Source organism: Pinus tabuliformis, chromosome 1_1, assembly GCF_031772625.1.
Source record: "Pinus tabuliformis cultivar Carrire ecotype Pingquan chromosome 1_1, CPIR1, whole genome shotgun sequence".
NCBI lineage: Eukaryota > Viridiplantae > Streptophyta > Pinopsida > Pinales > Pinaceae > Pinus > Pinus tabuliformis.
Genome location: NC_142297.1, coordinates 893271519 through 893297530, shown reverse-complemented (window position 1 = coordinate 893297530; position 26012 = coordinate 893271519). Strand labels below are relative to the sequence as shown.

Sequence of the window (26012 nt, the reverse complement as noted above, 5' to 3'; positions counted from 1 at the left end):
TTAGGATGTTTAATGATTTCAATAGCTTCCCTAACTTTACGCTTGAATTGATGTTCTACATTAGCAATGACTTTGGTGTCTTCTAAGCACATATGATGATTAGTTTTACCTACATGATCAGCTAGGGCTGAGGTTTTGGTAGCTACAAAAAGCTACAAAAAGCTAGAGAAAAACCCCATCTCCAAAATCACAAACCTCGTAAAGAAAGCCATTAAAGAAACAAGCCTTGATGATAAAATAAAGAAGAGATTGACTCCTAACAGCGAAATCACCCCCAGGATCTATGGAGCCCCTAAAATTCATAAAAAAGATGTCCCCCTAAGACCCATAGTCAACACCATAGGGTCTCCTACTTATGAGTTAGCCAAGTACGTCGCCAGCATTCTATCCCCTCTAGTGGGTAAGACCAGCTCTTACATTAAAGACTCCAATCAATTTGTAAATCACATAAAAAACACCAAGCTTGAACCAGGAGACAAAATCGTAAGTTTTGACGTAGTCCAGCTCTTCACCAAAATTCCCCTAGATGATGCTATTCAGGTAGTCAAAGACGTAGCAGATCCCCAGACCGCTAAATTAGCCGAAATCTGTCTCCGCTCAACCTTCTTCTCCTTCCAAGGCGAAATATTTGAACAAACTTCGGGTGTTGCCATGGGATCTCCTCTCTCACCTATCGTGGCAAACCTTTTCATGGAAAAATTCGAGAAGAAGGCATTGGATTCATATCCACTAAAACCCAAATCATGGGCTAGGTTTGTGGATGACACCAGTGTCAATTGGCCTCATGGCGAGAAAGAGCTAAGCAAGTTCCTGGATCATCTCAATAGCTTATCTCAAGACATCAAATTTACCATGGAAGTTGAAGAAAATAATTGCATTCCTTTCTTAGACATTCTCCTCATTAGAAGGAAGGATGGTTCCATTGGTCACAAAGTTTTTAGAAAGAAAGCCCATACTGATAACTACCTTCATGCCGACTCTCATCACCACCCCGCCCAAAAAATGGGGGTGCTACAAACCCTCTTTACTAGAGCTTATAGAATCTCTGATATAAACCATACCGATGAAGAAATTTCCCACCTTAAAAAAACCTTTGCCAACCTAGGGTACAGCAATGGAAACATATACAAAGCCATTCAAAAAGCTAAAACTGATAACAATAAAAACAAAACAAAAGACAACCCAACCTCCTTTACCTGCCTTCCTTACATACAAGGAGTCACCGACAAAATAGCCAAAATCCTCAATAAGAAAAATATAAAAACTGCTTTCAAACCCTTGTCCACCATTAAGCAGAGAATGAGATCTGTTAAGGATAACCAGGAGCAATTTCAGCAAAAAGGAGTTTATATCATCAAATGTTCTTGTGGAGATCAATACATTGGAGAAACTGGTAGATCGGTTAAGTCGCAAAACCAGAACCTCCTTGGCAAAATTATCCTCAGCCGCCTTCAAATCCCACCTGAAACTAGCAGCGTCAATAGAGCAGGACCTATGGAAAGTGATAGATGCATCCGCAGCTCTGAATGCCAATAAAATGAAGGAAAACGCAGAGGCCAAGCACCTGAGAAAACTAGATAGCATGGTTAGACGTGAGAGAAACATTTCTGAAGAAACGCACAGGCAGATAGCCCAGGTGAGGGCGTTGACAGGCCAGCGTTCAACTCATATGTGCAGCAGAATTGACTTGACGGCCCCTTCGCATTCTGCATTGTTTCCTGAAGACACCGAACGCTGTAGAGAGGATGAAATAATCGCTGCAGAAGTAGGAGCTTCGCATACAGTTGGAACCGAGGCTGATTGCGGAATAAATGGGGCAAGCAGTAACACAGCCAGCACGGTTACCAGCCCTCAGACCAGCGAAACAGCAGACGAACACCCTAGCAATATAATGAAAATTGAAGAAATGGAGGTCCTTAACAAAGGTCTTAACTTTGCTTTAGCACCCAACAAAATCCCCAATGAAGATATCATTTGCAACCTAGAAAATGGAATCAAGTCGCTCAAGGATGATGACAAAGAGCTCATCAGGCAAGAGGTTGCTGTCATCCTTAGAAAAGCCAAGCCACCCAGAAGAAACCTAAGCCCTGATCAACTTAAAGCCCTAAAAAGCCTTAGAAATAATAAGGACATAGTCATTTTAAAAGCCGACAAAGGAGGCGCCACTGTCGTGATGGACTATGTAGATTATATAAACAAAATGAAAGACCACCTATACAATAGTGGTAGCTACAAAAAGCTAGAGAAAAACCCCATCTCCAAAATCACAAACCTCGTAAAGAAAGCCATTAAAGAAACAAGCCTTGATGATAAAATAAAGAAGAGATTGACTCCTAACAGCGAAATCACCCCCAGGATCTATGGAGCCCCTAAAATTCATAAAAAAGATGTCCCCCTAAGACCCATAGTCAACACCATAGGGTCTCCTACTTATGAGTTAGCCAAGTACGTCGCCAGCATTCTATCCCCTCTAGTGGGTAAGACCAGCTCTTACATTAAAGACTCCAATCAATTTGTAAATCACATAAAAAACACCAAGCTTGAACCAGGAGACAAAATCGTAAGTTTTGACGTAGTCCAGCTCTTCACCAAAATTCCCCTAGATGATGCTATTCAGGTAGTCAAAGACGTAGCAGATCCCCAGACCGCTAAATTAGCCGAAATCTGTCTCCGCTCAACCTTCTTCTCCTTCCAAGGCGAAATATTTGAACAAACTTCGGGTGTTGCCATGGGACCTATCATGGCAAACCTTTTCATGGAAAAATTCGAGAAGAAGGCATTGGATTCATATCCACTAAAACCCAAATCATGGGCTAGGTTTGTGGATGACACCAGTGTCAATTGGCCTCATGGCGAGAAAGAGCTAAGCAAGTTCCTGGATCATCTCAATAGCTTATCTCAAGACATCAAATTTACCATGGAAGTTGAAGAAAATAATTGCATTCCTTTCTTAGACATTCTCCTCATTAGAAGGAAGGATGGTTCCATTGGTCACAAAGTTTTTAGAAAGAAAGCCCATACTGATAACTACCTTCATGCCGACTCTCATCACCACCCCGCCCAAAAAATGGGGGTGCTACAAACCCTCTTTACTAGAGCTTATAGAATCTCTGATATAAACCATACCGATGAAGAAATTTCCCACCTTAAAAAAACCTTTGCCAACCTAGGGTACAGCAATGGAAACATATACAAAGCCATTCAAAAAGCTAAAACTGATAACAATAAAAACAAAACAAAAGACAACCCAACCTCCTTTACCTGCCTTCCTTACATACAAGGAGTCACCGACAAAATAGCCAAAATCCTCAATAAGAAAAATATAAAAACTGCTTTCAAACCCTTGTCCACCATTAAGCAGAGAATGAGATCTGTTAAGGATAACCAGGAGCAATTTCAGCAAAAAGGAGTTTATATCATCAAATGTTCTTGTGGAGATCAATACATTGGAGAAACTGGTAGATCGGTTAAGATTAGACTCAAAGAGCATAGTGCAGACATTCGTAACGAAAGAACCAAAACCTCAGCCCTAGCTGATCATGTAGGTAAAACTAATCATCATATGTGCTTAGAAGACACCAAAGTCATTGCTAATGTAGAACATCAATTCAAGCGTAAAGTTAGGGAAGCTATTGAAATCATTAAACATCCTAAAAACCTGAATAGGGATGGTGGCATGGAGATTAGCAAAAATTGGAACCCCGTGCTAACCCTCGCTAATAATCCTAATAATGATGTTAGAAATTCCTAACCTGCCATCATAATAATAAAACTAACCATGCTACTCTTGAGAATCCGAGACTAGAAGAAACCTAATAATTTACTATAGTGCAATAAAAATAAAATTAAACATCTAATAAGAAAGGTATAAAAAGCATTAATGAGCGCAAATTATAGAAGCATTAATAATATTAATATTAAATAAATAATAAGGCTAACATGAACCTCATCAAATATAAAAACAAATAAAAATTTATAATAGGTATAATAAGCATGTATAGAAGAACATTAATAAATATCTTAGTAAATAACACATATAGTAATACAGATTAGCAACTATCAATAAAACAAACATCTATTATAATAGATAAATAATAGTTAAATTAATAGTTATATATAGTAGAGCACTAATATATATCATAATAAATATCAATTATAATAAGATAACAATAAGGATATATAGAGGAGCTTTAACTAATATCTTGGTAAATATCATAAATAATAATATAGATAATAAGGGCATAATAATATTATGGAATTAGAATAACATTAACAATAACAAATAATAAAATATAAACATAAAAAGCTATATTATAAGACTATTAAGAATAATACTAGATAATCTAAAGAATCACAAAAAGTAAATATCTTAGTAAATAATTAATTTATAATAAACATGTATAGAAGAACATTAATAAATATCGTAGGATATAGCACATATAATAAAATAGATAAGCAACTATCAATAAACAAACATCTACTCTAATAGATAAATAATAGATAAATTAAATAGAGCATTAATAAATATCATAATAAATATCAAATATAATAAATAACAATAAATATATATGGAGGAACTTTAACTAATATCATAGTAAATATCATAAATAATAATATAGATAATAGGAGCAAAATAATGTTATGGAATTAGAATAACATTAACAATAACAAATAATAAATATAAACATAAAAGCATTAAATATTAAAAGACTAATAAAGAATAATACTAAATAATCTAAGAATTACAAAAAGAGATTTTGATAACAAATAAATTAATTTATAAGAAGACATAATAAACAACTTACATAAACAATACTAATAAAGTCTCATGTTAAACAATTAAGAATAGTATCATAATATTAATAAGCATAAACCATAATTAATAAGCAAGTATTTAATTATGAGGCATTATGATAAAATAAGACTAAATATAAAATAGTAATAGTAATAAAAAAATTAAAAATAATTACAATGTGGTTATTAAAATAATTAAATTGAAAAATCAAATAAAACCTAAATGACAATAATAAATTAAATTATCAATGAAGCAAAGAGTCGGCCATTGGTCTTCACAGCATATTTATGCCTAACATTCTCTTCTTTTCTCCTCACTTTTTGTCCTGATGATGAGTCTAGTTTCAGACTCGAAACGTCGACCAAAAAACATGAACACTGTGGAAAATCCGAACTCCATTCAAGAACTAATTTTAATAAAGTTAAGATATTTTTTACTTTCCTGTAAACCTCACTTATTTTAAATTTTATCTATAAAACTAATCTTATACAAAAATATAATTCATATTCATATTTCTAAATATGAAAAGTTTATTTTGATGAGTGTTAGAAGATGCTATTTTTTAGCTTGATGTAAGCCCCACTTATTTTAAATTTTATCCATAAAACTAATCTTATACACAATATAATTCATATTTCTAAATACAAAAGGTTGAATGAAATCATACTTTAGTTGGAAGCATAAAGCTTAAAATTATGATTTCAAAAGAATGGATAAAAAATATTGTGCATACTTCTCGTTAATGTTCTATCCTTTTAAAATCTTTATAAATATTTTAAATTTTATAGGAGTACCTTCAGATTCCATTTATTGTGGTTGAGTATCGTTGTGGTTATATTTCACCTCATACCTTCTATATATAAAAGTTATGGAAATATATTAATTCGACTGTGTGCCATAAAACAAAACTGAAGTTCAGTATAAAACAGCAAACCGCAGAGATGTATTGCAGCATAGATTACAAACACATGGCTTCATTATTTTGGTATTTACATTCAGAAGCGCAAACACACATCCATGCGTTTGCATTAAACATTTTATAATATATTTATGTACGAATTTCGGTGCAGCCCAGCCCAGCCCAGCCCAGTTTACCTCCATATCTTGTTCATATATGCTGGGAGGCCCATTGTTGATTCCTTTACGGTACAGTGTAAGCTGCCAACCAAAAAAACACCATCGTTATTCGGTAGAATTCTTGTTAAAAGAAAATAAGAAAGAAAGAAAGCTGAAGTCCAAGAATATATATATATATATATATATATTATCTCCGCATTGGTAACCAATATATATATTACCTCCGCATTTGTAACCATCAGGTCTGTCGGAGAATTGGCAGCGCTGGGGAATGGATATGGCGACGGCGGGATCGATCCCTGCAGCTTTGGCTGTTTTGGAGAGCATGACGGAGCAGAGGCAGGCGGGATCGGTGGAGAATTTGTGGACGGCGTTGCAGCATCCGGCTGAGACGGGAGCGTTTGCGTTCTGGGCGGCCTCCATGCACGGCGCCAGCTTCGACGCCTCCGACTCCACTGCACATTCACCTGCTGCGTTTGCTTCCAAAACAACACTCAGAATGACGAGGAGAGAAAGCAAGTTTGTAAGAGAGAATGCCATTGCTTGCTATGAACGACTGATAGTTTGAACCACAAGACACAACTATGAGTATGGACTGGGAGATATGGAGTGTCTGAATTTATAGTAGTTACTCTAGAAGTATGATCAATCGCGAACCAGCACGTGCACATCCAACTATAAATAAATTCTTTCATCTATGATTTCAAAATGGACGGCGCACTGTCACCCAGAATATTATAATTTCAGGAAGTGGATTTGCTTTATTGATGTGGCTGCTCTTTCTCCATCATGATTGACAATGACAGCATTGGCAAAAATTTATTTATGCAGATTGTAATACAGAGAAAGAAAGCATGGCCAATAATTTATGCACATTGTGCATTTCATGGCTGTCCATGGGACGATGTCCACTGCAAGACTGTTGCTCGTCATGCTCTCCCAATTGTCATAGGTGGTTCCTCTTACTGAAGTTATCGATGACACGATTATGATGGGTAGTGGTTTACTCTTTTCAAGAAAGTGAGGAGAGAGAAGCCATTCTTGGCATTGGGATGGATATGCAGTATGCACTTACTTAATTCGCATTAGGTTTAGGTTGGGTAAATCGTATTTATCTGCAAGTAATGTAATATGCTCTCTCCAAGAAAGTGGAGAGAAGCCATTCTTGTCATTGGAATGGATATGCACTTATCTCCTCAACTTGCATTAGGTTTAAGTTGGGTAGCATACATATCTAGAAGTTAGTTATATATATAGTTAATGATATGTATATATTGTTTTTATTTTAAATGATTAAGAAACAACCAAAAAAAATATAATAACGTAAAATATTGAGTAAAACGTGTCTCTATATATATATATATATATATATATATATATATAAAAGAGGTATATATTATTTAACAATGTTGATCGGGTTTAATATAACTTAAACCACATATCATATAAAACTCTTGAAGGAGGATAGTGACATGAGATCTATATTAATTTTGGATATCGTTAGCAGTGACACATGCACGACATCACTAGTTGGAGGAGGAGCCCTTTTAAACTGTTGAAAGCAGCTGATTTCAAGAATCTGCAATGTCAAGAAAATGCTAATGTTTCAATGCTGTACAATGTTAGTGGCGTAACCCGGTTTGAGAGTTTCATGAGCTGAGCTGCGCTAAAACATCAGCATAAGTTATGCTTCGAGTTGTTGTCAGTGGACTATACATAAAAGGCGACGGTGACGGTGAATGATCTCATTTTCTATATGCATTTTTGAAAAAAAAAATAAAAAAATCCATAAAAGGTGACCGTGGATGATATTATATTCTATGTCATATTTTTCCAAAATTTATATATTTATGTAATTGAGTTTGGAGAGATAAGAAATCTATAATTTTATATTTTTTAAATAAAATCATTGTTCAAAAACATCTGGTCAAAAGTGATGCGTAATTTAATTTATGTTTCATAGATTGATTTAATTTAGTAAGTGTAAGTTAATCGTGGTTTTTCATAAATGGTAATGTAAATATGGAAAACTAATAATTCCAAAAATAATAATTTATTAATGTGAAAAAATAATTTAAGGTAATTTTATAATGAATTGAATATAGTATGAACTACAAAAATATAAGAAATTGAATTAGTTTTTTTTGAATATATAACATTTAGTTATAGAATTTATGTATAGCAAGAGATGGAAAATGCTTTAAATTTGGGTCTTTCGTTGATGACTCCACTCATGTACGTTTTTTTGTGCAATTCTCATTACTAACACATATCATGGATTTAATAAAACATTGGTTTTCCCATTGCATAATGCAAGCTTCCACATCTCCACATTTTTTTATAATTCTAAGACATACGGTTGAGTGGATACATGTGCAAAGTGCGAAGGTGTCAACCAAAGCTATATGTGGAGATAAGAAAAAGTACAGGAGCGCTTCGTACAGTAAAATTTTTGACTCCACTTATACACTCCGCAAAAAACTCTATGCTCAAAGCTCTTCGCACAACGAAATATTCCTGCACAAATCTGTCTGCAGTGAAATGTTGCTTCTACAATCGGCGACAACACCATTTTGTTAGTGCTAGATGCAAAGCTCCGCAAAGGTCTAGAAAATATTTTCATGAAATAAACTTAAGCCTATTGAAAATCCTTGCTCCTACAATGCGGAGGTGGCTAGCCTATATTTCTACATGACAATTGCTTCACATGCTATCCGAACCAAATCACTTCATGACATATTTGTTAACATTAGAATATTAATAAATAAATATGAACATTAGACTATTAATAAACATGAAAATTAGATGTGTTGCGGTCTCAAATTTGAATGGAGCTTCCCGTTGTGCGGAGGAAACTTGCCTCTGCACAGTGAGAGGAAACTTTCCTCCTCATAACGTCGAGAACTTGTCACCATGTTAGACAAGAACTTGTCACCATGTTAGACAATATCGCTAGGTGATAATCATTTTTCATATATATTGAATTATGTTCCCAATCAAACCTTGTTGATAGTGTGAATAAAATTGCTCACCTTGGAATTAAAAAACAAAATTTAATACCTTTACTGTGTTTATAATGTTTGTTAAAGAGGGACAGGTAGTGTGCAAAGATTTTCTTGTATGAACAAGTAGTGTGGAGAACTTTCTGCACATGGAAAGCTACTAACAATTTTAGCAAATATTTTTGTGAAATCAACTAAAGCCTATTGAAACTCTTAGCTCCTACAATGTGGAGGTGGTTGGCCTATTTTTCTACACAACAATTTCTTCACATGTTAGTAGAACCGATAACATGATTAACACCAGTGAGAACTAAATGCTTTCATGAAATCCATATTGGAAAACATTGCATAAAAAGAATGCAATGATCTCATTAATTCACTATAACAACATTTCCTGAAAATTGAACGAACCTTTAAACTACTGTTTAGTATAGTGTGCTCCTCACAAAAAAGAAAAATAAACTTAGTCTCCAAGACACATTGTTAAGGGATACATGTGCCGACACCACAACAAGAGCTATTTACAGAGAAAAGCAAATTTAACTCCACTTCTGCACTCTGTACAAGGAAAACAATGCTTGCACTTTTGCATTGTAGCATTAGTATCTAATACTAAATGAAGTCTCCTTCTAACTATTAACTATGTTCAGTAGAATGTATAAATCCAAAAGATGTACGAGCAGGCACTTTTGCATTTTGTACAATGTATCAAAAAATCTTAGTGTTATGTTATAATTCTAAGAGGGAAGCCAAAGTTTTATGGAAGCCAGAGTTGCACAATGAAACTTAGATTATGATGAAATCAAATTTAACTTTAAAATCATATTGTCACTTATATAAATTTCCTTATATTATTGGGCGGAGGTTCAAAAAAAGTAACATTGACACATTGTGCAGAGGTGCAGAACAGGTAACACTGACACATTGTGTAGAGGTGCAAAACATTGTGCAGAGTGCTTGAAGATTATGTAGATCTTTAATACAATTTCCTGTTCTATTTGATATATGTAAACCAGTTGTAGATAGTAGATTCAAGGGACACAAGGCATTAACTGGAGTGGAAAAGATCTTTTCAGTTTTCCGGGATTATAATTAATATGCATATGCATAATTAATTAATACTAACAGAAGATTTAATGAAAATGGGGAAAGTTGTGGATTATAAATACTTTCAAAGCAGGAAGTAATCATGAAGAACTGTTAAGGAGACATTGACGTAGTGCTATTGAAAATTTTGCATTTGCTGCTGCTTATCAGAAATGGAATGGTGGTGCTCTTGTTCGAGATTTTTTGCAAAATTAAATTAGCTGCCTCTTTTGTGCGGAAGAACAGTTCTGCGGGATAGGCAACAAAAACATTGTTGCGTAAAGTTTTTTATGTCTGTATACATTTTTGAGTGCCTTTCTGTATACAACATTACATGTTATAGAATACGTAAAAGATATAGCAAAAAAAAACATGGTTGTATAATGTGATAATAATAATCAAATGAGATGAAATTAATTAAAACCTCCTTTTCATTTAAGACTTTAAATATTTAGCTATGTGAAAGAGTGGTTGCATAGAGCTATGAATTTGTGTGGACTGGAGGATGTATGGAGTATGAGGTATCTGCGAGAGAACCGAGGTGCAAAGGTAATTTTACTCCATAGACGGAAATTTAATTTGACTAAGAACACAAACTTCAAGTCATAATGTAATAGGAAACACTAGAAAGAGCAGGAAGGTGGGTGGGTATTTCTTCAATTAGTGCTTTATCACTGAAAACAAGGCAACTATTGCTAATTTGTTTTATCTTTTATTATTTAGATTTAGCTGTGCGGAATGAAAGATGCGTAGAGAATGGGGTATGTGCTGGAGAAAGTGCACCTTTTAGAAAAAAATTCATTGTGTACTATTGTCTCTAACTGTATATGTTATACTTTTCTTCATTCTCTCATATTTCACATTAAATTAATATTTGAAATCTATTTTTGCATATTTCTTCCCAGTTTTTCTTATATAGTATTTCTCGCTTAGTTCTCCCACAACGTTTCTCTTTCTTCTGCATATCAGAAAACTAGTGTTATTAAACAAAATAGCTTTGAATTTTCAAAGTATATCTGATTTTGCTTCATTTATGGAGACGATAAACCTATATTAAGGTTTGATATAATCTTAAGCCTTCCGCACAATATAATTTCTTTAGCAGTAACCATTAGCTTTTCAATCATTTTCAACATCTACTTTGAACTAACAATATTCAGTCAGTTTTAGCACATTTCATTGTCCAAATATTTTCTTGTGGGGATCTTTCATTGTGTGTTAGAGAGGGTGGGGGTGGGGGAGAATTTTTTTGACTAATGCTTTGTCATTGATAACAAGACAACTATTTTTACTATATTTATCTTTTATTATTCTACATATTTATCTGTGTGGAAGGAAGGATTTGCGGAGGATAGGGTATGTGCAAGAGTTGTGAATCTGTATGGAATGAAGAATTAGTGCAGAGGAAAAGATATGTGTGGGAGAACAAATGTGCAAAGCGAACTTTATTTCATGAACATAATTAATTTTAAATTCTTTTGCATTTAAAACTTTTATAGATTTTCTTATTTTAAGATTTATTTTAATAAATCGAACATAAGCACACCTCTTAGCAAAAGTTTTGTATATGAAAATAATAATAATTCCAGAGAACAATTTTTTTTACTCTGTACAATGATATATTGAATAAAATTTATTTAATGTTAAATTTTTATTATTAATAGTAATGTGTTCTTGAACGAAATGCATTGATAACTCCCTACGTCACTGGAGACTATATCATTTGCCTCATGGTCAAAGTCCATTGACTATCAATTATTTTTTACTACAATTTTTCCTATATGTAGGTCGAACTCCATTGACTATCTCATACGTATGTTAAATATTTATAAAGTAATGTGACAATTGTAGCCACTAATTTTGGTTGTGTTGTTCGTAGAAGCATTTTCCAGGTGTTCATCATGCAATTTTTGTAGCATACACGTTATGAATGCATGTTACATTAGTTTTCGAATGAGTTGGTTACAAATAGATTCATTTCCTGAGATGTACGGTGTTGTTCTGGAAGTTGCATGCTGTGAGGGATTATCTTTGCAAGCTTATTTTGAACAAAAGTGAAAAACATGTAGCATTTTTGATATGTAGACAATGCATTGTTTCATCTATATGTGAGTGCTTAGAACATTTATACAATATATGGTATAGTCCTATAGAAATGATGTACAAACTTCAAATACTAGATAATGTGATAATGCTAAACACATTTACACATGATGAGTTATTATCATATAACTCTTATGTTTGAATTACTCCCATTCTATGAAATTAGAACGCCTTATTTTTGTTATTTATATATATTTGATCTAACGCATATCATTAAAGCAGCATAAATGAACACAATTAGAAAATATACCGTTAAAGACAATGATAACTTGGCTAAGAGGTGTGTTTCTCTTCTATTTATTGTTATTTGATCATTTTTACATTATACAACCCAATGTTTTTTTTTGTTATAGTTTTAATGTATTATAACTAAAAGCAAGGATTTTTCAATTTTTAGGAAACATAAAAAACTTAGAAATTCGGATCGAGGATAATAATTACAAAGAAAAAAGTACTTTGAAGATTTCTATAAAACATTTGTATTTTCTGAAACTAAAATCTATTTAGAATTTATGTATGTTAGAAATGAATTCACATTATCTCATTCTATTTTAATTAGATAGTTCTTACATAGTTTCAATTATAACGTTCTTTTAAGCAGTGACTTCAATGTATTATTTATGAACAGGAAAAATATATTGAATTCTAATGATGTTAAAATAGAGATGGATGAGGGTGTAGAGATAGAAATGAGCAGTACTACAGACAAAACGAAAGAAACAATGAATAAACAAAAGAAAATAGGTAGTTCTATGCAGGTTTAGTTAACTATATATCAAATTTCTTTTTTGTGTTTTTGTTCCCTTTTTTGAATTTATTTCAATTTGATGCTCATGACTAGGAAAAAGGAAATCGAGTCTTTGCCATTGTTGATCGAAGATATCAGTAATAATATAACTGGGAGGATTTTTTACGGCCTTGTCTTGGTTACATATCGAACATTTTTGGACAAATAAAACAAGACAAAAGCAATACTCCATGCATTTTTAATAGATAAGAAAGTGAAAATGAGAATAACATTGTTTGTGCCAACACAATTTATTGAACAACATAAGACAAAACTTATTGCAAATGTTTTTGTTTCCATTATATATTCTGAAATCATTCTAAAGAATAAATACGACAGTGGTGATTATGAAAAACTATTTGTCTAAATAGTTTTAGCAGTGTAGAAAATATTTGTCCTGTTTGTGTAGAGTACTGATTCTTTCCAAATATGACATTTAAAACCTATCACATAATGAAGATTCATTTCCAGTTGGAACAATCACTATTATTTCAATTTCGGTAACACACACAACAATGCAATATGTATTGGAAATCAAAGACGACAATGTATAATAGGACAGGGAAACAACAAGCTTTGATTTATTTGAATGTTTCAATATTACAAAGCTATTGTCCATGTGTTATATAGTTTTCATGTACTATTTTACAAATGCTACATATGTGACAGGTTCAAGTACACGATAAACATGTTTTGGAATGACTTTCAATTCAAAGACAATTGCAAGAAAACATTTTTTCTACTAATCTTGCTAAAAGATATAGTTAGAAAACAAGAAAGAGTTTTCCTAACTTCACAATCAACATTCACATGTCCATTGAAAATAGGAAAGAAAGCCAAAAATCTAAGAAACCTGCTTTCTTTGCTGAGTGGAATATGCATGGTAAACTTTATTATATTGTTTATATAGACATAGATAAAGAAAAAAGAGCAAAAAAATTTGATTTGATGTTACTAAGCCTCTATTTTCTATGTCAATTTTACAGTACTTCCAAGGACACTAGACAATAACTACTGCATATACAAACCCATTTGAGACTATATGTGTGAAATGCAGTAGTCCAATTACAAGTTCTAGAACTATGAATAAAACTATGCTTTATTGCACCGCTTGCAAGTAGGAATCTCAATTTTTTTTATTTCCATTAGCTAAACTGCATCATACATACAAATGAAAAGACTTATATACAATGCATTCTGAGAGGCGTGGAACTATAAAAAGTATTACCTGAACTATGAGAATTTTCCTATGAGTACAAACAAATCAATTGTTATTGATATGTTGTCGAATTTTGAGACACATGGCACATTTAAAATAAACCATCAAAACTTGATTATAAATATACAATGATGATCTTATTTGTTTACATTGTCAAATCTAATAATGACACAATTCTTGTTGTTTGCATTGTCAAGCAACTTAACATTGCCTTATAGTTTTTGGTTTACGAATTGGACTATTATCAAACAACTCTTTCATTTTACTCAATTATTGGTATCTGATTTCACATTGTCAAGAAATATACTACTCATGAGAACAAGATTAGGAATGAAATCATTAGATAAAACAAGGCAATTTCTTCTACTAATGCAAATGCTAATATGGCATTGGCAAGAATGTATTTCAATGAGCTATTTTGTTCAGGTTCTATGTTTTGTACTATGATTTGTTGTGTTTTATTTTTTGCAGTATCGTTTCTTACATTGTTTTATTTATTTATCAAAATTTCAAGTTCTATAACTACTCAGACAATATTGCAACTTGGTTACCTGAGATTTTACAGTTTGGGTAATCATTTTTCAGTGACATTGTTATTAATTAATGGGCTTTACAATCATGATTTTCTTTTTTTACATTTCAACCAATCCAATATTCTTTCTACAAAAAAAGTTATTTCATGCAATATTTAAACAAATATCTAAATAAATTATTATCATACATAGATGAAAAAGATTTCTAAATCGAATAAGCAAGGCTACAATATAAGTTATAAAATATTTTGCATCTATACATATGTCTGTAATCCAAAATAGTCTGATATGTTTTTCTTATTTATGTGTGTTGAGAATATTATAATACATAGCCTTTAACATATATTGAATTTCAAAATTGGTTGAGAAAATAACAAAATTTGGTCACAATTTCTTTACTAATTAACCATTGGTTCTGAAGATTAAAGCTTCTATTGATTATGCTACCAAAATGGAGATTTGATTTCTCAATTCATGTTTTTCAAGAGCTCTTTTTTGAACATTCTTATGGTGTCTAGTTCATCTTCGAATCACCTAAACATTTTCTGAAGTTCCAATATCTTTCCATTAGCATTAAAATACGTTGACTAAGCATTAAGATATCTTGGCTCTCTGCATGTACCTCTTCCTGTGTGCTTCTGTGATTGTTTCTTTCGACCTTTTTTTTCAATATTAGTAACAAATTCAGAAAACAATAGACAAATTATAAATAAAAACCTAAAAACACTTAACAGTTTCAGAAAAAGAAAAACAAGTTGATTTCCAAGAACTTACTAACGAGTCTACAAAAAAATAAACAATGAGAGATAGGAAACAAGATTGAATATAATGTGTCAAAGGTAATAAGTCATCTAAACCACAAATTGACATCTAAGTTCTGAAACGACATTTAACTACTATCAATTTTAATTGTATTCATTAACCAGTGATCGTCATCAATATAGATAGAAATTATTTTCCTGATCTTTAATTAGAAAATATTGTTGTGAAATCGATTATTTTAAATCATATATGTTTTACTTAAGTTCCAACTTGACATAGTCCAATTGATACAATTATGTTTCATGATTGATCCGTTTTGCACACTTTATAAATCGATATCGAGATACTATTTTATCAATATCCTACTCTATTTTTATTAAATAAAGATCTCTTGCTAACAAATAGAAGTATTTTCCACATTTATTCACTGAACCAACACGTATTCAACACATTTACTATGCAAACTTGTCTTCCTATTGACCAAATTTTACTATGTGGAAGACAAAGTGATTTCATATCTTAGATGTCAATTCATGACTTAGATGTCTTATTTCCTTTGTCATGCTATCCAAATATTAAATTAACTATGTTCACTCAAATACATGAATTAAGTAACAATTTATAACTTGGTATGGGTTTTGTCAATTTGTATCTAGCTAAAAAATAGCATTCCAAAACTATTATAGATTTTTATGCACAATAAAAGCTTTGATTGTAACCTCTACACTTTGAAAGGAAAAATAAAAGATTACAGTGTTGATATCAACTTAACAAAACTTTTAGGATTTGGAAAACTTTTAGTATCATTGCATTGACAAAAACCATTCTACTTTGAACATCATCAGAAAGCTAAGACTAAATGGCACCATCTATCTCTAGCTTGCACCTTCATATAGGCACAACATAATAGAAATAAGTCTCAAACTGTTTAGTTAAGAAATAGCCTTGGAAATAGATTTAATATTCCATCCAAGAAACAGAAGCATGTCCATTCACAAAACTATCACTTGGTCTCCAAACTAATGTCTAATTTGTAAACTGTACTTCCTCCACATATCCTCTCTTTATGACTAATATTTCTGACTGGTCACATGTAGATACAAACTACTGACCACCAACACCAACACCAACAACATCTCTAACCGAAGTTGCTCTTTTAAAAGCACTATGTATACTTGAATAAACCAAATAAATATCGAAAGGAGTATTTTATAATATTGATAGATATGACTTTGTTAATATGTTTGCAACAAGTAATGATTACACAATGCATCAAATTGAATGCTATTAAGTTCTTCAGATAACATAATTATGTATCGATTTTCTAAATAGATATTAATATCATTGCTAAGCATTAATGAATTTTTCAATGCTACGTGAAATTTCTAAGTTTCCGCATGTTCGTAAACATTACCATCTTGACAAAGTTTTTGTATAGAACACACTTGTCCTTTCTCACATGCTCTAGTACTAAATTCTTCCAACAATTTGTATGTTACGTGTTATCATTATAGTAATTACATAATAAAATATGTTTTAAACACTATTATTAAACTGCACAAATAACAAGTATAATATGCAATATTAAATTTGATAAATGAGAATTGATATTGTATATTGGATTTGAAGTGCGGAGAATTTGATTGTGCATAATTGTATGTTAGATTTGAAATCTCCCGCACTCACTCTCCGCATTCAAACAAAGCTCTGTACTCCCGTAAGTGTTCCAAGAAAAAATCTACAATGCAGTCTTTTCAGTGCAAAAGAAATTGGTTATACGAAATCTTGGGAAATCACTATTCTTTGCACTTTTGCAGAAAGATTTCATTATCCAGAGAGTTTTTTGCAAACAAAATTCATTATGTAGAAAGCTTTCATTATGTCGAGAGATTTGACTGTGCGGAGAGAACTTTCATTATGCTAATATCTTTTACTACGCGAAGAGATTTGAGCAAAAAACTTTCATTATGTAGAGGGATTTTATTGTGCAGAGGGATTCCATAGTGTAGAGTTTTATTTGAACTCTGCACAACCTTTAATTAATTAGCTAGCGGTATTCAAAATACGATATCGTATTAAAATATTACCAATAATATGTAATAAAAGTGATACCAAAGAACTATGCAGAGAGATAATACATATACTGATTATGATGCAAACAAATTCACATTTAACATTGAAGAATTAATAATGCTTAGCAACACTATTAATATATAGTCAGATAAACGATACACAATCACATTATCACTAAAATTCTCAATAGCATTTACACTTATATCAATAAAATTGTATCTATCAATATTATAAAATAATATTTTGGCATTTATTTAGTGAATTCAAGTATATAGACAGATTTTCGTAACCAATATGCCTCATAGCAAATTGAAACGATATGCAGATATCCTTTATACACTTCTATCTGCATATTTATTTTGTCACAAATATGTTTAATCAAAATCAGATAGCTAGACAATGTGACCACGCCTAGACAAAATCATATTAAATGTAATAAAGCATCTACTGTTATTTGTTCAAATTGCATGGATTATGGATTTTGTTGTGATTGCATGTATTCTAGTTATCGTTTACTAATTTTGTTATTAATGATAGAATGATCAATGAAAATTTAATTGGGAGTGCAATTTGTCCTTATTGCGAGGTACAGAGGTAGAGTCAATTTTTTTATTGTGCAAAGTGCTTCTCCATATTCCCTTATCTCCACACATACATGTTCTCCGCACACAATAAACCATTTTAAAGCTATTTATGCATATTTGGAAATCTCGTGAGATTTGGTATCATTGGAAAAATTAGTAGCAACCTCTACTGCTAATTAATTGTTTGAGGCGATGCTTATTTATGTAGGGCTCACATCTCCTTATTATTCGAGAATGCTTGCATTTTTACAATTTTTAGTTATTGTGGAGTGTGGGCGAAATGCTTCTCCATAACGATTTCATTATTAGTCTTAATTAACTTTTAATATTTAGTGATACGCTCTCTAGAATGTTGTTATGTGTGTATGGATAACGCATGTGAAAGTGTTAAAAGCAATGAATGAAGATTCTACCGCACATATCTAATTTTCACACATGGAAATTAATTTTGTTATTTTCAAATCTGATAAGGAAATAAGATGAACGACCACAACCTTGTACATTGTCAACCAAGATTTATTCTTCTAATTTCCAAAAACTTGAAGAAGGATTGACACAGTTCACAATTGGACCATATAATCTATTCTAAACTAATTTGCACCATATAGTCTCCAAAACAAACCTACAAACACATTAACTTCTGGCTCAAGCTCACAAGGAGGGGAATCCGGTCAATGGCAGAGTCAAAGATACTCTCCTCATCCTACACTAAAATTCCATGTTGCACCATGATATCCTTATCTACTTCATTATCATCCTCCATTAGCGATGATAAATTCCATAGAAACGACCATTTTAACTAAAGAAATGTTGAGCTCTTACTCTGCAACTTTAGAATTGCACTCCATAAAATTCAACCTGTACGACACCCACCAACAATATAAATATAACATCGATCTACCTTTCCTTGATTTAAATCCTCTATCTTTGCCATTAATTCCAGTTTGATCCACACGTACCAAACAATTTTATTCCGTCGAAGCATAATTAATTTAACTATGAACAAATTTCAAATTAATATTATTATGTTTCCTTGTTTGAAGCTTTCCTTGTGCGAATATTTTACTGTGCGGAGGACAGGGAATGTGTAGGAGAACAGGGGTGTAGAGGGAAAATTAATTTTAAACTATTTTCCATTTGAAACTTTTACAAATTTAATGGTATGAAATGAGGGATGTGTGCATGAAAAGATATGAACGAAGGTGCAAAGGAACTCTATAACTTTAATTATTAATACAATGACATTTCACATTTTCCTATTACATATATATTCATTTTCTCAATATACAAATTGATTAAGGTAGGGCTCTTTCAGTTTACTTTTTCGAGAATAAAATTTTCGATTCCGATTTCATACTGCACACAATTATGAGATATTTCATTATGAGGGCACAAGATTTAATCAATTAATTATGATTATTATTTAGCGTAAAAGAATATTTCGTGGGAATGCAAAAAAATCACTATTCTCCACACTTCCACACTTCTTCCTAAAGCCAACTAATAACATAGTTGTGGGGACCAACACTGTTTATAGGTGTCAACATGAACACAAGTTTTTTTTTTTTCTTTAGTGATTGAAAAAATTTATTATGAGTGTGAGAATGTATGAATTGTGAGTAAGGTTTGTCATTGTGCAGAGTGTGGAGGTCCGCACAATGAAATCTTGAAATATTCCTCCACACAATGGACATCCTGCATGACCCCGCACATATGCCTAATTACACAAATATAACCATAAGTTTCCAACATGAAAATATATTTGTGCATAGAGATTTCATTAAAACATTTACTCAATTGATTAACAAAGTCTTGAGCACAAAAGAAATTGATTTTGCTGAACTGCAAAAAAATACTTCATCTCCGAGAGGTGTTCGCTAAAATTTGTGCTTATGTAGAGAGTTTTATACTGATAAATTTCATTGTGCAGAGAGCTTTCATTGTACAATTTTTTTTCATGCTCCATAAACTTCAACCTATGCCACAGTTGCTAATAAACTTGGCGAATTATGGCTATAATCCCTGACTCTATGCTTGCAAAGTTGCTCCAACAATATAAATATACCATTGATCTAACTTTCCTTGATTTTAAGCCTTTGTCTTCACCATTAATGTCGGCTTGATCCACAACTACCAAACAATCAAGAAAATTGAAGGTGATAGTGGAAACGTTTCACAATGTCGACATGTAATTAATTTAACTATGATTTTTTTTTGAATTATTCTATTACGTTTCTTTGTGCGAAGCTTTTACTGCGGCGAAGGATGGGGATTTTGCGGGAGAATGGGGTTGTAGGGGGAAAAATAATCTTAAACTATTTTCCATTTAAAAATTTACATATTTAGTTGTGTGTGATATGTGTATGTACCAAGGAACGGAAGTGCATAGGGAACTTTATAACTTTAATTCACAATCTAATGATATTTCACATTTTTCTATTACATAAAAGTTTCACGTTTTCTAATATAATGATATTTCATATTTTCTACAATAAAAGTTTCGATTCCGCTTTTTTGTTCTGCACAATTATGACAACTTTCATTATAAGAGCACAACCTTTAATCAATTAATTAACAAAGTCTTTATCACAAAAGAAGTTGAGAGTGCAGAAAAATCACTATTTTTAGCACTTCTACACTTCCTCATAAATCTAGTTAATAAGATAGTGGTGGGGACCAACATTTTTTATAGGTCTCAACATGAACAAATGTATTTTTGTAAATTTTGTGATTAAAAAAATTGTTATTGAGTGTGAGCATGTATGACTTGTGTGGAAGGTTTTTCATTGTGCCGAAGTCCACACAATAAAAGATTAAAAGCTTCGTCTACACAATGAAATTCCTCCACACTAACCATAAACAAAACTTACAATTTCTTGTCATGGATTTCTTTAGATTTCATCCTCAATCTTAAAATACCATGTCTTATTGAAGTAATCTCCATACATACGTCTCATTTTAAGTTTAAAATTACATTGCATTTTAATATAATTGCATTTTAGTATCAATGCATTTGATGAGAATGGTTTCTTCCATATTAGATTACACTCTTTATGAGTATGGTTTCTTCAATATTAGATTACTCTCTTTATGTTAAAGCTTGCGTTTAACATATTCATTTGTACTTAAATATATTTTTAAAACTTATACATCGTGCTTTGAATTTAAGATGAAAACACATATTGTTTGTGTTTAAAAAATAAAGTTAGTTGTCCTTTTTATTAATCAAATGTTTTCTTTATATGTGAGTGTTTCAATTTGGATTTTATTTAATTATAATTATAAAAAAAAATAATTTTAATAAAGCTTAGATATTTTTTACATTCATGTAAATCTCACTTATTTTAAATTTTATCTATAAAACTAATCTTATAAAAAATATAATTCATATTCATATTTCTAAATACAAAAAGGTTATTAAAATCATACTTCCAAAAAAATTCTAATTTTGATGAGAGTTAGAAGATGCTATTTTTTTAGCTTGAGGTAAGCCCCACTTATTTTAAATTTGATCCATAAAACTAATCTTATACGCAATATAATTCATATTTCTAAATACAAAAGGTTGAATGAAATCATACTTTAGTTGAAAGCATAAAGCTTAAAATTTGATTTCAAAAGAATGGATAAAGAATATTGTGCATACTTCTTGTTAATGTTCTATCCTTTTAGAATCCTTATAAATATTTTAAATTTTATATGAGTACCTTCAGATTCCATTTATTGTGGTTGAGTATCGTTGTCTATATATAAAATTTATGGAAATATATTAATTCGACTGTGTGCCATAAACAAAACTGAAGTTCAGTATAAAACAGCAAACCGCAGAGATGTATTGCAGCATAGATTACAACACATGGCTTCATTATTTTGGTATTTGCATTCAGAAGCGGCAAACACACATCCATACGTTTGCATTAAACAGTCTATAATATATCCATGCAGGAATTTCGGTGCAGCCCAGCCCACTTTACATGCTATGTATGAACCTCCGTATCTTGTTCATATACGCTGGGAGGCCCATTGTTGATTCCTTTACGGTACAGTGTAAGCTGCCAACCAAAAAACACCATCGTTATTCGGTAGAATTCTTGTTAAAAAAAATAAGAAAGAAAGCTGAAGTCCAAGAATGTATATATATATATATATATATATATATATATATCTTACCTCCGCATTTGTAACCAACAGGTCTGTCGGAGAATTGGCAGCGCTGGGGAATGGATATGGCGACGGCGGGATCGATTCCTGCAGCTTTGGCTGTTTTGGAGAGCATGACGGAGCAGAGGCAGGCGGGATCGGTGGAGAATTTGTGGACGGCATTGCAGCAGCCGGTTGAGACGGGAGCGTTTGCGTTCTGAGCGGCCTCCATGCACGGCGCCAGCTTCGTCGCCTCTGACTCCACTGCACATTCACCTGCTGCGTTTGCTCCCAAAACAACACTCAGAATGACGACGAGAGAAAGCAAGTTTGCAATAGTGAACGCCATTGCTTGCTATGAATGACTGATTGTTTGTACTACACGTTACAACTATGACTATGGACTGGGAGGATTGGAGTGTCTGAATTTATAGCTGTTTTGCAACAAATATGATCAATCGCGAGCCCGCACGTGAACTTCCACCCATAAATAAATTCTTTCATCTATGATTTCAAAGACCAATGGACGGCGCACTGTCAGCCAGAATATTATAAATTTCAGGAAGTGGATTTGCTTTATTGATGTGGCTGCTCTTTCTCTATCATGATTACACGAACACAGACAATGACACCATTGGCAAAAATTTATGCAGATTGTAACACAGAGAAAGACAGCATTGCCAATAATTTACGCAGATTGTAACACAGAGAAAGACAGCATTACCAATAATTTATGCAGATTGTGCATTTCATGGCTGTCCATGCGACGATGTCCACTGCAAGACTGTTGCTCGTCATGCTCTCCCTGCTGGTGGCCCAATTGTCATAGGTGGTTCCTCTTACTGAAGTTATCGATGACACGATTATGATGGGTAGTGGTTTGCTCTTTTCAAGAATGTCAGGAGAGAGAAACCATTCTTGGCATTGGAATGGATATGCACTTACTTCCTCAATTTGCATTAGGTTTAGGTTGGGTAAATCATGTTTATGTAGAAGTAATGTAATATGCTCTTTTCAAGAAAGTGGAGAGAAGGCATTCTTGTCATGGGAATGGATATGCACTTATCTCCTAAGTTGCATTAGGTTTAGCTTGGGTAAATCATATATATAGAAGTTAGTTATATATATAGTTAATAATATGTATATATTATTTTTATTTTAAATGATTAAGAAACAACCAAAAAAATATAATAACAAAAAATATTGAGTAACACGCGTGTATGTATGTATATCTATATATAGATATAAGGTATATGTTATTTAACAATGTTGATCTGGTTTAATATAAGTTAAACCACATATCATATAAAACTCTTGAAGGAGGATAGTGAAATGAGATCTATATTAATTTTGGATATCGTTAGCAGTGACACATGCACAACATCACTGTTGAAAGCAGCTGATATCAAGAATCTGCAATGTCAAGAAAATGCTAATGTTTCAATGCTGTACAATGTTAGTGGCGTAACCCGGTTTGAGAGTTTCAAGAGCTGCGCTGCGCTGCGCTAAAACATCAGCATAAGTTATGCTTCGAGTTGTTGTCAGTGGACTATACATAAAAGGCGACGGTGACGGTGAATGATCTCATTTTCTGGAGAGATATATATATATATATATATATATATATACCGTAAAAGGTGACCGTGGATGATATTATTTTCTAGGTCATATTTTTCCAAAATTTATATATTTATATAATTGAATTTGGAGAGATCAGAAACCTATTATTTTATATTTTTTAAAATAGAATCATTGTACAAAAAACATCTTGTCAAAAGTGATGCGTAATTTAATTTATGTGTAATAGATTGATTTGATGCCTAATTTAACTTATGTTTAATAGATTGATTTAATTCAGTAAGTGTAAATAGTGATTTTTGATAGATGGCAATGTAAATATGGAAAAATAATAATTTATTAATTTGAAAAAATAATTTGGGGTAGTTTTATAATGAATTTAATATGGTATAAATTACAAAATATAAGAAATTAAATTAGTTTTTTTTTGAATATATAACATTTAATTATAGAATTTGTGTATAGCAAGAGATGGAAAATGGTTTAAATCTGGTTTTTTGGTTGATGACTCCACTCATGTTACAGACACTGCTTCTTGCAATTCCCACTACTAACACATATCATGGATTTATTAACACTTAATGCAACCAAATGTCATATTGTCACTAATGTATCCCAAAGATTAGGAATCATTGAACATGCATGGAAAGTAGTTTCTGCTACGATTAGCACATGAAATCAACTCATTTTTCGATTTGGTGAGGAGTAATATTAACAAAGACAAGCATTTCATTAATAATTACTTACTTTATTTTAGTTAAAGTCTTGAATTGCTGTTTGATCTGGACAAAAAAATAGAGAACTCTCAAATCTTAATCAAATTAGGCAAATCAAATCTAGATGGTCCAAAATAATCAATACACTAGAAAACATTATTTTTGAATGTGAAAGCATAAAGAATAGAATAAGTGATGCATTTCTAGAGGCGATGCAAATTAAAGCTCTAGACGGTCAATGCATCATATGAAATTCTTAATTGATCACTGAAGATACACTAATAGTTGAATTGAAAAAGCTAAAAGAGTCAATGGAAAAACAATTTGATGATATAACTAATTTTACTCTAGAAGAAATTAGCAAATGGCTAGTTATCTTTGTTAGTATTTATGATGAGAAGTCTGTCTTAGCTGCTCATTTACAAAAAGAGGCCATGGAGATCAAAAAGAAGATATTCAGCCATCATGTTAAGCTAGATATTACAATCATTCCAATGAAAGATTTCATTAAAGCTATGTTGAAGACATTGGTTCAATAGGTCATGAATGCATAAGACAACTGATAGTGAAATAATTAGCGTATATGATTTCACATACTGTAAGTGTCCTTAAATATTCACATATTTTTTTTCTATTTGGTAGTATTTAGTTATTGGGATGTGTTAATTTTATTAATGTCACCTAGTCTAGTTGCTTAATGCGGTTCCTTGTTTTCTTTTGTAGTTTCCTTTTTCCATATTACGGTTCACAAGAGCCCAACCCTAGTCCCCATTGGGACGAACACATTTACTTTTATAGAATGTAGGAGTAGATAGTTGAAGAGAAGATGCCAAAATAACATAGTAAATGAGCTAATGAACTGAGCTATTGAGCATTTTCAATACTGATATAAGCGATTTGCACTGAGAATTAGAGTACTTAATGTTTTGCATATGATCTTGTATGCATCTGTATACTGTGAAATTTTCAGAAACATTAATAGAGCATAAGTCACTGATTATAGTTATAATGAATAGTCGAAAACAACTTTAGATTTCATATGTATGTTTCATATATTGTATTTATTTTAATCATATCTATGATGATTGAAATTTGAAACTTGATACAATTCTTGTTATTGTGATTGTATTGCTTAATGTTAGATACTTATGCTTTGAGCTCCTATATTATGTCATGCGTACATATGCCAATAACACATAATAGAAATGTAGTTAAGGGTTTTATATTTTTCAAGTACTTTTATTTGCTATGAAGCTTGAATAATGTTGATTTCCTTAATATTTTAAATTTGTGCGGACTACAACAGTCTAGGAAAGGATTTTACTACGCTTTTCCCATATCTCCCTACTATACATAATGAAAGTTTTTTCCTGTATTTCGAAATGAAATTGATATATTGATTTTATTTGATTTCGATTTTTAGGTATACAATTGCTTGATACAAAGCATTTCAATCTTAAGCAAAATAAGAACTTTGCAGAAAATGAACCAATATTGTTCAAGAAAGAAAAAAAATGATGAAAGTTTTGTGTGGAAGTATTTAGTTGTATGGAAAGC

At 31.9% G+C, this 26012-nt stretch overlaps 3 protein-coding genes across 4 annotated transcripts; 1 reads left to right on the top strand and 2 right to left on the bottom strand.

The window, feature by feature from the left end:
* Nucleotides 1-1537: 1537 nt before the first annotated feature.
* LOC149217285 (uncharacterized) lies at nt 1538-3751 on the top strand. The gene has a single exon (XM_089390177.1). It carries the CDS (start codon nt 1538-1540, stop codon nt 3749-3751), a length of 2214 nt encoding a protein of 737 aa, XP_089246303.1.
* Nucleotides 3752-5681: 1930 nt separating this feature from the next.
* Nucleotides 5682-22554, bottom strand: LOC149217283 (uncharacterized). 2 transcript variants are annotated; one of them, XM_089391342.1, is made up of 3 exons: nt 22192-22554; nt 22011-22073; nt 5682-5890 (listed from the first exon to the last, which is right to left on the bottom strand). In XM_089391342.1, exons 1-2 carry the CDS (start codon nt 22508-22510, stop codon nt 22057-22059), a joined length of 336 nt encoding a protein of 111 aa, XP_089247468.1. In that variant the 5' UTR covers nt 22511-22554; the 3' UTR covers nt 5682-5890; nt 22011-22056. The 2 variants fall into 2 exon arrangements, with proteins under 2 accessions (XP_089247468.1, XP_089247467.1); XM_089391341.1 differs by lacking the exon at nt 5682-5890 and having other exon boundaries at nt 21825-22073.
* LOC149217284 (uncharacterized) lies at nt 5819-6458 on the bottom strand. The gene is made up of 2 exons (XM_089391339.1): nt 6094-6458; nt 5819-5953 (listed from the first exon to the last, which is right to left on the bottom strand). Exons 1-2 carry the CDS (start codon nt 6410-6412, stop codon nt 5937-5939), a joined length of 336 nt encoding a protein of 111 aa, XP_089247465.1. The 5' UTR covers nt 6413-6458; the 3' UTR covers nt 5819-5936.
* Nucleotides 22555-26012: the final 3458 nt, after the last annotated feature.